At 41.9% G+C, this 12500-nt stretch overlaps 1 protein-coding gene across 1 annotated transcript in view; it reads left to right on the forward strand.

Annotated features, from left to right (window-relative positions):
• The window catches only part of LOC125029815, an 18935-nt gene extending 10294 nt beyond the window's left edge, over nt 1-8641 (forward strand). The window contains exons 5-16 of the mRNA XM_047620026.1: nt 130-219; nt 855-1007; nt 1326-1469; nt 2332-2448; nt 3611-4837; nt 4966-5154; nt 5377-5513; nt 6202-6397; nt 6673-7011; nt 7136-7492; nt 7965-8108; nt 8471-8641. Of these exons, the coding sequence (XP_047475982.1) occupies nt 130-219; nt 855-1007; nt 1326-1469; nt 2332-2448; nt 3611-4837; nt 4966-5154; nt 5377-5513; nt 6202-6397; nt 6673-7011; nt 7136-7492; nt 7965-8108; nt 8471-8641 (3264 nt within the window). The remainder of the gene's footprint in view (nt 1-129; nt 220-854; nt 1008-1325; nt 1470-2331; nt 2449-3610; nt 4838-4965; nt 5155-5376; nt 5514-6201; nt 6398-6672; nt 7012-7135; nt 7493-7964; nt 8109-8470) is intronic.
• The last annotated feature ends 3859 nt before the right edge of the window (nt 8642-12500 follow it).

Genomic DNA, 12500 nt, shown 5'->3' on the forward strand with positions numbered 1-12500 from the left:
TGTATATATACAGATTTATTTATTTATTTATTTATTTATTGTTTCATTTTTATATTTTTAATTTAATATAAAGCAGATTTTGCACCATTATGATATTTTTCATTACTTTGTACGCTCGTTACTTTTCAGGATGCACAAATGGAACTTGGAATCCTCATGATAGACAGCTGCTTACCAGCCTACCACGGACTCCCTGTGGAGAGGATGTGCCTGCAGAACGTGGGTTTGATGTGTATTTGTAACAATTATGGTTCAGAGAGACGACTGATTTTTGTCAATGGTGCAAGTTTATGATATGTGACATCTGAAAGTTGTGGTTGTATAGTATAATGTTGATAACGATAGTGATAGTAATGTCCAATAGTAATTCTATATGTAATAATAGGGAAAGTCATGTATTACGATAATAATTCGTGATTTGTTGAAGTGTATAGTAGTATAAATCACATCACGGCCTCAATCAGTCATGTGATCAATTTCGTTTGCTAACTCCCTGTAAACACGAGATAAATTATACGTAGCAATATATATATATATATATATATATATATATATATATATATATGAATGGTGAAAACACTCTACCGTGTTGATACTATGGTAGAAAAACCCACAATGTAAAACTAGTTTTACATTGTGGGTTTTTCTACCATATATATATATAATAATTTTTTGTATTAGTATTTTTTATTTTCTTTCTTTCTTTCTTTGTTTATTCTTTCTTTGTTCTTTAATTTTTTTATCTTCCTTTTTTTCCTTTTTCTTTTTAAAAATATGTTTTCTATTTCTGATGTAGTTCCCTTGTAGAACACGAATAGCCTCAAATTCATAGGTATTTATTTTGCAATGATCAGGTGACGAGAGAGGCTTTCACGTTTATTCTGGATGTAGCTGTCACCTCTAAGACTACCAACATCACCTACGTAAACTACTACTGCGCCTTTTGCAACAATGACGCCTCAGACTTGCATAACTGGACTATCAATATCATCTGCAACACGCAGGAGGTAAAGTCGCCATGTTGAATCTTTGGAAAAGTAACCAACAGTATTGCTGTTGTATAGCGTTATCTGAAAATAATATTAGATTATGAATGTAAGCAAATACATAGGTAGATAAATATAGATATAGATATGTTTTTTCATGTGTATATATTATATAGTATATAAGTATAGCACACCACATTAAGAATGGAACGGTAAATAACATAACATCTCAAGCCAACCTAGACTTCCCATCAGACAGAAATCCAATTCGCTCTTGTCTTCTGAAGGAATCATACCAAATCCTAATAACAAATCGCCCTGTTTCGTCCCCAATGCAAGATCCTGAAGGAATTCACGATGGTCGAGTTCATGAGCAAGGCGACCTACTACCCGGGACGCCGTGAGTGGAGGCGCTTTACGTACAGGACGAAGGAGGAGGAGGCGAGGAATATCTACCAAGAGATTCACACCTGCTATTCCCAGGTATTCCCATGGCCACTTTGCAAGCTATCCTTGATAGGCCTGTGTGTATGTGTGTGTGTGTATGTGTGTGTGTGTGTGTGTGTGTGTGTGTGTGTGTGTGTGTGTGTGTGTGTGTGTGTGTGTGTGTGTGTGTGTGTGTGTGTGTGTGTGTGTGTGTGTGTGTGTGTGTGTGTGTGTGTGTGTGTGTGTGTGTGTGTGTGTGTGTGTGTGTGTGTGTGTGTGTGTGTGTTTTACACACTAGAATATAGTGAGGTATTCTATCAAAATTCAAGGTGACGACTAAAGTGTCTACAGATCACTGCATATAGTTTTTATTTTCATCCCATTATGGCAATTGATACCAATATATATATATATATATATATATATATATATGATAATATGTATAAATGTGATACTAAAAACGCAGCACTCATAGAGTTCTAAAGTATCGTTGGCACTCCAGTACATAAGGATTGCCTTCCTTTTGTGTCCAAGAAATGGCGCTCTCTTAAATATCACTAGCGGTTTTGCTTATTTAATTTATTTATTTTTACCGCGATCCTAAGGTATTAAAGAACCAGCGATTCCTTAGCACGCTGATTATGAGCACTGTATCTTTATTATTGTTTTTGTATCATTGTTCATATTTCGTACCGCTAACGATGCCGTGTTTACTAAATAGACTCATACCGCTAGAGGTTGATTTGAAGCCGTTTGCAAAGCAGTTCTTTTGAGTTTATAGATTAAATACTGGGAGACAGTTTGGAAGTCTCAGAATTCCCGCCTCTGCTCGAGGGCATTTTCCTTGTTTATTGTAACTGCTTTATGAGAAAATGCACAATGTTTTGTCACTGTAATGAGCCCTGTAATGTCCCAACAGATTGACGAATTTAACAGCGTAGAAGGGTTCGCCAGTCAATTCGGTGGCCGACCGTGCATCTACCCGAAGAATGGAGCTACTGACGACGATCCCTATTCAAAGTCGTTCGGGGGACAAGTAAGATCATTATGTAGACATTTTAGTGTTGTTGTATATCATGGATCTTTGTATTTACGTACGGGCAGATACGTGTGTGTGTAACTGAAAATAAGGGGTAATGGTTAATGGTTAAAACCAATTAATGTGCCAGACGCCAAAGGTCATATAGCACTATGATAAAATATTGTGGCGAAAAGGGTAGAAAAGAGATAACGATTAAGATAAGTGGATAGAAGAAGGGGATAAAGAAGAGAAGGAAAAGGAAAGGGGAAGAAGAAAAGACCATACAGCATTAGTTGAGGCGAGGACAGGACCAAGGCAGGGCTGATCCCCTACATTGGGCCTCAGTCTCTGCCTCCTAAATCCGAAATGCTAATAATAGAGACGATGATAATATTTAAAAAAAAAAGCAACAATGACAAAATAAACATTACAGAAAAAAGGTCTCGAAAAGATTAGAAAAAGAAAAATGATTCAGACACGCGTCACACTTGCAAAATTATTATAAACATAAATTTGATATGCAACCCCACTACAACAACGAGCAAGGGATGTGGGGGGGGGGGGGGGTAAAGGGAACAGCACTAGCTGTCTCATCTCCTAGTGAAAGTTTTTTGTGTGTAACATTTTATTTTTTTTCTGCCATCTTATCAAGCAGTTTTCAGCAGTGCGAAGATATCACGCCTAACTACAATTCATCTGAACATCTGAACAAGGAAAACGGATTATGCGTAACGGGAAAACTGGTTATTCTTACTAAAATGTGAATCAATAACGTAAAACATTTGGTTTTGACAGATAAATATGATTTTATTGTAATGTAGTTATAAGCCCATACAAAATGTTTTGAAGCTAACGTAAACGCGACAACTTTGGCTTTAACACGTTATAATAACGTTATAACTTCCTGATATTAGTCAAGAAAATCCTAAAACGATTGTATACTAATATATAATTATTGGTCGCAAAAAATGAAAGAACGCTCGAGGTCTGGCTCACCGATATAGCGCCTCCACGGTCTAAATCATGAGGCCTTGAGTGCGCTTAGGCCTGACCATAATGCTGACAATCCCCCACTATCTGGTTCCAGATATGTGTAGTAATACGTGGAAAGGATCCTTAACAGTACTGCGCGGAACTGAACCACTCTTCAAGCTCGCCTTTTTTTCTCTGTCAACAGGTACGCCGTTGTCATCCTGACTGGACCAATCCCATAGACTTCGAGAAATGTCAGAGCTACTCCCTGATGATGACCTACAGAAACACAAAAAACATAGTGGTGTATAAAAACCCTCACTGCGCCAGTTGTAACTTCGCCAACGTCTCTCAAGGCAACCTTCAGTGCCTCCTCCCTCATCAAAGGAGTTTAGCCTTCGAAATGGCTACTAACCCCATCCCACCCTGCTTCAGTGTCCTCATTGACTTCCGAGGTGGCCGCTGCGATGAGGCCACGGAGCTGTGGGATCCGTTCCTCGAGATCTGCCACAAGATCCACTGCGGCCATCTGTTCAGGCTGGTGGCCGGACGGTGCGAGAGAGACATCAAGGTCTACGAGCCGCTCTCGAACTCGACCCTCCTGAACAGTTCGTGCCTCAAGAGGCTCCTCAACCTGACGGAGTATGTGCCCCGAGGCGACGGCTCCATCTTCGTCAATACCTCCAAGAAGGTCTACGCCAAGGGGGAGTTCGAGGTCACGAATGACACGCAGGTCTTCATCTGCCACGACGAGAGCCACTATGTCGACGCCTTCAGCGCCGTCCACCAGTACTTGACGCTGGTCGTGCTGAGCGTCTCCCTCGTGGCTCTGGCGCTGCACATGGCCATCTACATGCTCGTCCCGCGACACAGGAACCTGCCGGGGAAGAACCTGTTCTCCCTCTCGTGCTGCCTCTTCGTCGCCCACGTCCTGTTCCTGACGGGGACGAGAGAGACGGACGTGTACGGCCTGTGCGTGTTCCTGTCGTGCAGCCTCCACTACTTCTGGCTCGCCTCCTTCTGCTGGATGAACGTGATGAGCGTGGACGTGTGTCGCACCTTCAGTAGCCAGCTGTACCGCGGCGACTCCGACGGCGGCAGGACCTATCTTCTCTATTCGCTTTACGCCTGGACGGTCCCCGCGCTCGTGGTGTCGCTGGCGCTCCTGCTGGACTGGGTCGACCTCCTGCCGGACTACCGACCGGAGTACGCGACGCGGCTCTGCTGGATCAACAACCGCCACGGCCTGGCGCTCTTCTTCCTCCTGCCGGTGGGCGCCATCGTCCAGGAGAACCTCGTGCTTTTCCTCATCTCGGCTTATGGCATCTACAAGCAGATGAAGGCAGCGCGTTACGCCAACGTGAAGTCACAGAGCACAAAAGAAGGAACCCAAAGGAAAATGGAAGTCGGCTTTTCGAGCCAGGTGGCACAGGTGCAACTTCTTTTTGATATGCCATGACGCAGACACATCAACACGCAGTTATGTATATTATCATTCCCCTAAGCCCATCCATGAATACTTAATGAATAAACTTGACGCTCGGCCCTCTTCTCCCGCAGACTCGCCACGCCAAGAAGGAACGAGTGAGACTTATGCTCTATGTGAAGCTTGGTGTCATCCAGGGCCTCACGTGGCTCACCGGATTCATAGCAGCGTTCGCGGATATCCCCGCGTGCTGGTATCCCTTCACGGTTCTCAACGGACTGCAGGGAGCCTTCATCTTCATCTTTTTCGACATGAAGCGAAAGGCAAAGATACTGTCTGTCTGGATTTCAGTCATCTTTGACTCAATTTTCCTGTCACTTTATATGTGGAATGTTGTAGGTGTCAATATCGTTTACATGCGCTATATGTAGCTATATGTCTAACCATTACACAACCACTTAGAGAAAACAAACAATTAGACACTGAAACCTAAATCACAAGTAGTAAAGATAATATGAGGAATAGCAAACTTCTCGGTGACACAGGTGGCGGAGTCGGTGTGGGAGGCGGTGACGGGGCGCCCATGGACCAGGGAGACTTCATCCGCAGTCACAGGCACGACTCCCGTAGGAAGTGCTGGGCGCGCTGACAACAGCCGTAACAAGTCGTCTGCGCCAGACAGGTGTGTTAACCTTCCTCGAATACGTTTCAGTGTTTTGTGCGGAATGGATAATAATAAAAGGGATGTCATTGCCTTGGGATAAGTTGTTAAGAGGAGTAAGATGGGCAGATAATATATGTCCAATAAGAATCTGTAATTCAAAACCTTAGATTACGCTTTCAAGACTTCTGATTCATGTTTTTTTAAATATATCATTTTATGACAAAACGTCTTCAACTTCATATGTTTATTCTTATATGCATTTATGTAGTATTATTTTATATGAATTAAACTCACGAGAAAATAACATAGCTATTATGAACATATATCTGGATATTGAGTTTTAATCTCCAACATGTTTTAATTCGCATAGCTTTAATTCGTACGTTGTTTTGATTCACATATTCAAATTATTACACACTGCTTTCATTCACGCATTGCCATGCTTTCATTCAGAAGTTGAATTTATATTCCCGGACAATATTTCTTATGTGTTACCGCCTCAAACTTCCATGTCCTGGACATAGCGACGCTGAGAGCAGGTTATGGGCCTTTGGTCATTGATAACATGGCCTGGGACGTGTGTAAATATAGTAAGCTGACCTTCCTCGCCCCCCCCCCCCAAAAAAAAAAAAAAAAAAAAAAAAAAAACGGAAAAACAAAAAATCACGCAAACTAACATATCTTCCATCTCTTTCCGTGACCTCAGTTCGGCAGCACCGACGATGGCGAGTCCACTTCCAGAGTCAGCCCTCGTCATCGCCTCTCCGCATAGAAGTCAAGGGTCAGGGCGCAAGGCGAAGGCGGGGCACGGCGGCGCAGAAGGGGTCAGGAACGGCGACCTGCGCGGCGGAGTCGTGCGAGGCAAGTTCGACGACGAAGTTCCAGATCCACAGGTCGCCAGGGTGAGTGACGTCACACCTTGCTCGAGGGTTACAAATCTGATGGAAAAAATATCTGCAACATGTCAGAATGAATTGTAGGTTATATGGAATGTCATGATAAAAATAAACGCTAAATAATATTATAAAGATCTGTTTATTACTGTCATGAGTACCGTGTACAAATGTACACATGACAATCGTACACAAAACGGCTATACATTTTATTAGGCAATCCTTCGCCTACGATTGTACACATACTGTTTTGACTTCACTCGACCGCTCCCCGCCTTCCGCAGCGGCGTCCGAAGGCCGGCATGGAGCCAGCGGTCGAGGCTTCGAGTACGCTTCCGCCGCTCTCCGGCGTCGCCCCAGACGAACTCTTCCAGACGCCGCAGGAAAAACGGAAGGCAGAGCTGCAGCGCGTTGTGGACCTTCTGCAGCAGATGAAGGAGACGCAGAGGAACTCGATGGAGCTGCCAGATCTGGTGCAACAGCTACTCCTCCGAAGCGGTGCGTTGGGCAGCCCGACGGGAACGCGCGGAACGGCCAAGCTCTCTAAGTGCCACTCATTCACGGAGGGCACAGACACCGGGCGGCAGGAGGATCGTCAAAACGCGCTCGCCGCTCGGCTTCGGGTAGGAGGGCGTCTGACATGACTGTCTTTGTATAATGTGGATGTGGGTGTTTTCTTAGTGATGACTAGGAGAACTTTTGCATTCATTCCAGCTGTTTCTGACTCGCTTTCCTTGCCCCCAACAGCTACTCGAGTACTCAGCGGAGTGCCCAACGATCCACAGCCTCATCTCGAGCCACGCCAGGGACACCGCCAGGGACACCGGCCTCCCATATGACGTCAACCTACCCCCGGCCGCCCACGCTACCGCCGGCAGCAACAGCAGCGGTGCCGCAGTGAGCGCTGCCTCCCAGCAGGAGATGGCAGCAGTAGAAGTGTCCCCCTCCTGCTCTCCGGGAACGATGAGGCGCCGACCGGCCTCTCTCAACCGCACCTGTTCGGCCAGCCTTCGCTCCGTCGACAGGGCGCAGACGGCCAGGCAGGAGAGGCAATGGAAGCCCGTCAGCCGCCCGACCCTCAGAGCCACGCAGTCTTTTTCACACGTAAGTTTTTTGGCTCTTGCATGCCTGGTTTGCCCTTTCACCTGATGTCTATTGTTCTAATTGATGTACACTCCATTCTGATTAGAAAGTGAGCGAGATGAATAGACGAACAAACTGATAGATACAGACAGACAGGTAGGTAAGTAAGTAAGTAAGTAAGTAAGTAAGCAAGCAAGCAAGCAAGCAAGCAAGTAAGCAAGTAAGTAAGTAAGTAAGTAAGTAAGTAAGTAAGTAAGTAAGTAAGTAAGTAAGTAAATAAGTAAGTAAGTAAGTAAGTAAGTAGGTAGGTAGGTAAAGAGAGAGAGAGAGAGAGAGAGAGAGAGAGAGAGAGAGAGAGAGAGAGAGAGAGAGAGAGAGAGAGAGAGAGAGAGAGAGAGAATTTCCCATAGTATCGCCAGACCCAAGTTAGGCAGTTTAGTTATCAATTACAAACACGCAAAATCAGTCTACTGTGATGCATATACTCTTGCAGATCTCGCACGTTGCATTGGCGGCTGCAATTATGCAACGAGCAGCATCCGACGCCAGGAAGAGAGGAGGTAGGGATGCCCAGCCGCCACATCCGGAAACCGTTCCGCATACACGAGCCAGCCTCAAGAACACGCCGGAGAGTCTAGTGTGAAGGAGGCGGAGGTGGGGGAAGGTTACGCGATGGGGGGTGGTGGGTTAAAAAGGTGTTGAGGCGGGGGCCTGAGGGACGAGGGGTGAAAGGAAGAGTGTAAAGAGTGAGTGAAGGGCCTGAGGGACGGGACGAGGCGCAGAAGGAGGAGTGTGTGAGGAGAGAGTGAGGCGATGAGGTGGGGGGCCTTAGGGACAAAGGGTGAGTCAAAGGGTGTGTGAGGAGTTAGTGAGGCCTGAGGGACAGGACGAAGAGTGAAAGGGTGTTGAGGAGTGTAGTTATCGTGTGTGACGGATAGTGGAATGAACGAAGGTGGTGTGGGGACGTTAAATAAGGCTTGGGATTCTGAAGGATTCTAGTGCCTTGGTTTAAGGACAAGGGACATGCTGCGAGGGAAATGTAAAGGGAAATCGCATGGTATGAGGAATTCCAGTTTTGATGAAAGGGATGAAGGAACTGGCCAAATGAAACTTGTCCAGTGGATGTGCAAGATATGCAAGAATGAAGAAGAATGTTGTGTAGAATCTTGAAGACTGAGGAAATGTGGCAAGAGGATGAGGGTAGGTCAGATTGCAGAGCCTATGCATTACTTGGGAGTGAGGGATAAAAAGAGAAGGTAAAGTGAAAGGGAGGGATATGAGTGAGGGAAGCTCCTGCTTTACATATGAGTAAGAAAAAGCATGAGGCTCCAGGATGTAAAGACTAGAGTAAAGGTGAAAAAGACAATGATCGGAAGTCCATTGTGGGACAAAAGAATGAGATTTAAAGACAAACAGTTTTCTTAAAAGGAAAAGTGAGGGATGGGCATATGTAATAATAAGGATTTGACAATGACACATCTAACATGAGAGAAACCTTGTGAATGTGGTATAATAATTAGAATGTCTGTTAGAAAAAGGACAATCTTACACACTTTCCTTCTTCAGTCATCTGTAATCAGAAAACATATAATCAGTTCAGTTAAGTACATGTACAACTGAGCTATATTTCTTTTTAATACTGTGGTAGTTGATTACACTTTTACCTTAGTGGTAATTATGCAGTGATACTCAACCTGAATTATAGATATATAAGCTTTATAATTTTAGATTTTAGATACTAGTATTATGAAAAAGATAATAAACTGCATATTAATATTAAACCAAGAAATCTATAAATGTTATAAATGCCTATTGAACTTTTGAAAAAGTAAAGCTACTGCACTGCAACAAGGCTTTACCTCTATTATCCATGATGTACAATAGTAATGCATGCACTATGAAATGCTATAGATAACAGGATTTAACAAGAAGTGTAATGAATAAAATGACTATTATTTTTGCTAAGAATGTATTATATTTCAGAGGAATCTTTTACTCTGTGTTATCCACTGCCTGAATGAAATGCACACATAAGATGGTGTAACAGAATGGTGGACTATGTAATCCATTATACACATAGAAAGTTATGTATTTATGTTTCTAGATAGTTTGGCTTTAGTAAATATAAATGTAATGTGTCGACATTACCATGTTTATTTCTTGAATACTTCCAGTCAGTGTTAATAATACTGATATTATAAATAATAGCATAACTCCTAATTTAATATGTTTCAGAACTTAGTATCATATAGTTAAACAGAAAATGTATTACATGCTAATTAAATATGTCCACTCTCTATTGTCATTGCTTTATCTAGCTTCAATTATTTTAATGTCATGAATTTAACTGACCATCTTCTATCTCCTGCAAGAAAACTGTTCTTTTGATTTTAAACTTTACTTTTTTTGGCTTCCATGTATTTTACACCTTGGCATCAATTATATATTTATTTATTTATGGAAAATTTTCTGCTGCATCAACATCTAAAGTCATTAGCAACATATTCAAAATACAGTAACATTATTGTATTTTGTGGCAAAAAGGGTAAAAATGAGTTAACAATGAGGATTAGTGAACAGAAAAAGGGGATGAAGAAAAGGAAACGGAAAGGGAGGAGTAGAAAAGACCATGCAAAATTTATCGAGGCGAAGGCTGAGGTCCAAGGCAGGGGTAATGCTTTACATTGGGTCTCAGTCTCCGTCTCTTAAGCACCCCCACAGCAATAATGAGCAAAGGCATGGGGGGGGGAGGACTAATTACGTATGTACATGCACTTCCACCAGTATTCACTAACCCCCTCCCTCTCTCTGTCAATGGTAGGGAGAGGCAGCTGCCCCACCATATACTTTACCTTCCACAGCAGGGTATGCAGAATAATTTTGGCAACAGTGTGGTTACATTGTGCCAAAAATTAGTAACAAAATGTCAGCTAAATTTATATGAACATAGCTTATTGTAACTGTATTAATCTGAATTCATGTGTTGTTTAATCTTGCAACTCTAGTTGGGGCATACATATTAGCTTGGGTATTTTCAACAACACATAAGTGCCAGTTTGCTTCAGAATGTTTGGGAAGTGCTTCTTTACTACTAAAATTCCCCTCTGGAGAAGCTACTACTCCCACCAAATCAAGTTTATGGACTGTTTTGTTTGATGGTTGGTACCCACTTGTCATGCATTCTGCCCCCTCTTTGGAAACATCATAGATCTGCCACTCCTCTCAAGCATCACACACAAAAAAGGAAACTCTAATGAAGCTACACAAGATGGATTCTCTCCTTTATTGTTCAGAGATAAAAATATAATATCTGAAAATGCTGTATAATAATATATATGTTGAGAAGAACTTTGAACAACAAACAAACACATGATCTTTAACAATTAACATTTCAAGGACCATCATTTCTATTCTAAGGGTACAAACTATACAATAACAAATTCATGATAGAAGAATATTATTACCAAAGTGATTTAAAAAACAAACATCCCTGATCCAGCTGTAAAAACTACACCTTTATCTTTCCTCTTACAATTAATGAGCTAAATAAAAACTGAAGGCAAACACTGGTATTTAAAAAAATTACATATATATTTGTATATATATATATTTGTATATATATATTTGTATATATATATATATATATATATATATATATATATATATACACACACACACACACACACATATACAAATTCTTAATTAATCTCCATCAGCCTACAGAAATTAAATAAAAGATACTTCCCCTTACAGTACAAAATTCGAAATATGTTTGAATCCTTTTACCTAAAACTAACTAAGAAAGTCATTAAAAGTGAAGAAATTGAAGGAAAGACATTACTCAATACAATATCAAATTAATGTGTCATCTAATACTAAAAAAGGATATAGCTTCATTACATCTGAAAACATGATTCAACAATATTGTGTAAAAATGATGATCATTACCGAGTTAAGTGGTTCTGGTGATGAGAAACTATTAATTAAATTCAATATTCTCCATTTGAAGCTTTAAAAACAGTGATGTCTAACACTAATTTCCACCTATGGGCAATAAGCACAACATACCTGGAGAATAATATACAAAAATATACAGATACATCAATGCAAGAAAAATAACTGGTCAATAAATATTATTGTTCTTAACATATCTTGCTTTTTAAAATGCAAGTGATATTCTGACATTGTAGGATGTATGATAACTTCTCTATTGCTAAAACAGTAACACTATGCGAGTAGGGAGGATTACCGCAAATCCACATCATGCACTTGAATCCCTATTTTATGTATCTAGTGGACTGCTGCCAGCACACATATAAACCCAAGATGCTTCACCACTATGTAAATTGGTTAACTTTTTAATGCAATGATACTTAATTCTGCAGCTTAAAGTGATAATGGTGTTAAGAATAAAGTTCTATTAACTGTGTGCCATGTTTCTAGATCGTCTTAATCAAATTAAAAAACAATAACTGAATATTGGCTAGCAGTGGGAACTGGCCAGGCTGGCAAGTAGGTTATGAGTTTTAACAACTTCAGTTTCATAGTTCACAATTTATATGCCAATTCCTTTTAACTGAATTCAATACATGCCCACCAAAATCTATCAAAAAAGACAAATCCTTATCTGACAGCATTTTCCCTTTGAATTATACACACTACCAAACCTTAAGGATGAGAGGAACTACTTTCTTGGAATGTGCTGTGATCTCATGCTGTGATGTGCAACCACACACGAAGGAAGGAAGGAAGGAAGGAAGGAAGGAAGGAAGGAAGGAAGGAAGGGAGAGGGGGAGGGAGGGAGGGACAGAGAGAGAGAGAGAGAGAGAGAGAGAGAGAGAGAGAGAGAGAGAGAGAGAGAGAGAGAGAGAGAGAGAGAGAGAGAGAGAGAGAGAGAGAGAGAGAGAGAGAGGGAGAGAGAGAGAGAGAGAGAGGGAGAGGGAGAGGGAGAGAGAGAGGGAGAGGAGAGGGAGAGGGAGAGGGAGAGGGAGAGGGAGAGGAGAGGGAGAGGGAGAGGGAGAGGGAGAGG

The sequence above is a fragment of the Penaeus chinensis genome, chromosome 1 (genome assembly GCF_019202785.1).
Source record: "Penaeus chinensis breed Huanghai No. 1 chromosome 1, ASM1920278v2, whole genome shotgun sequence".
NCBI lineage: Eukaryota > Metazoa > Arthropoda > Malacostraca > Decapoda > Penaeidae > Penaeus > Penaeus chinensis.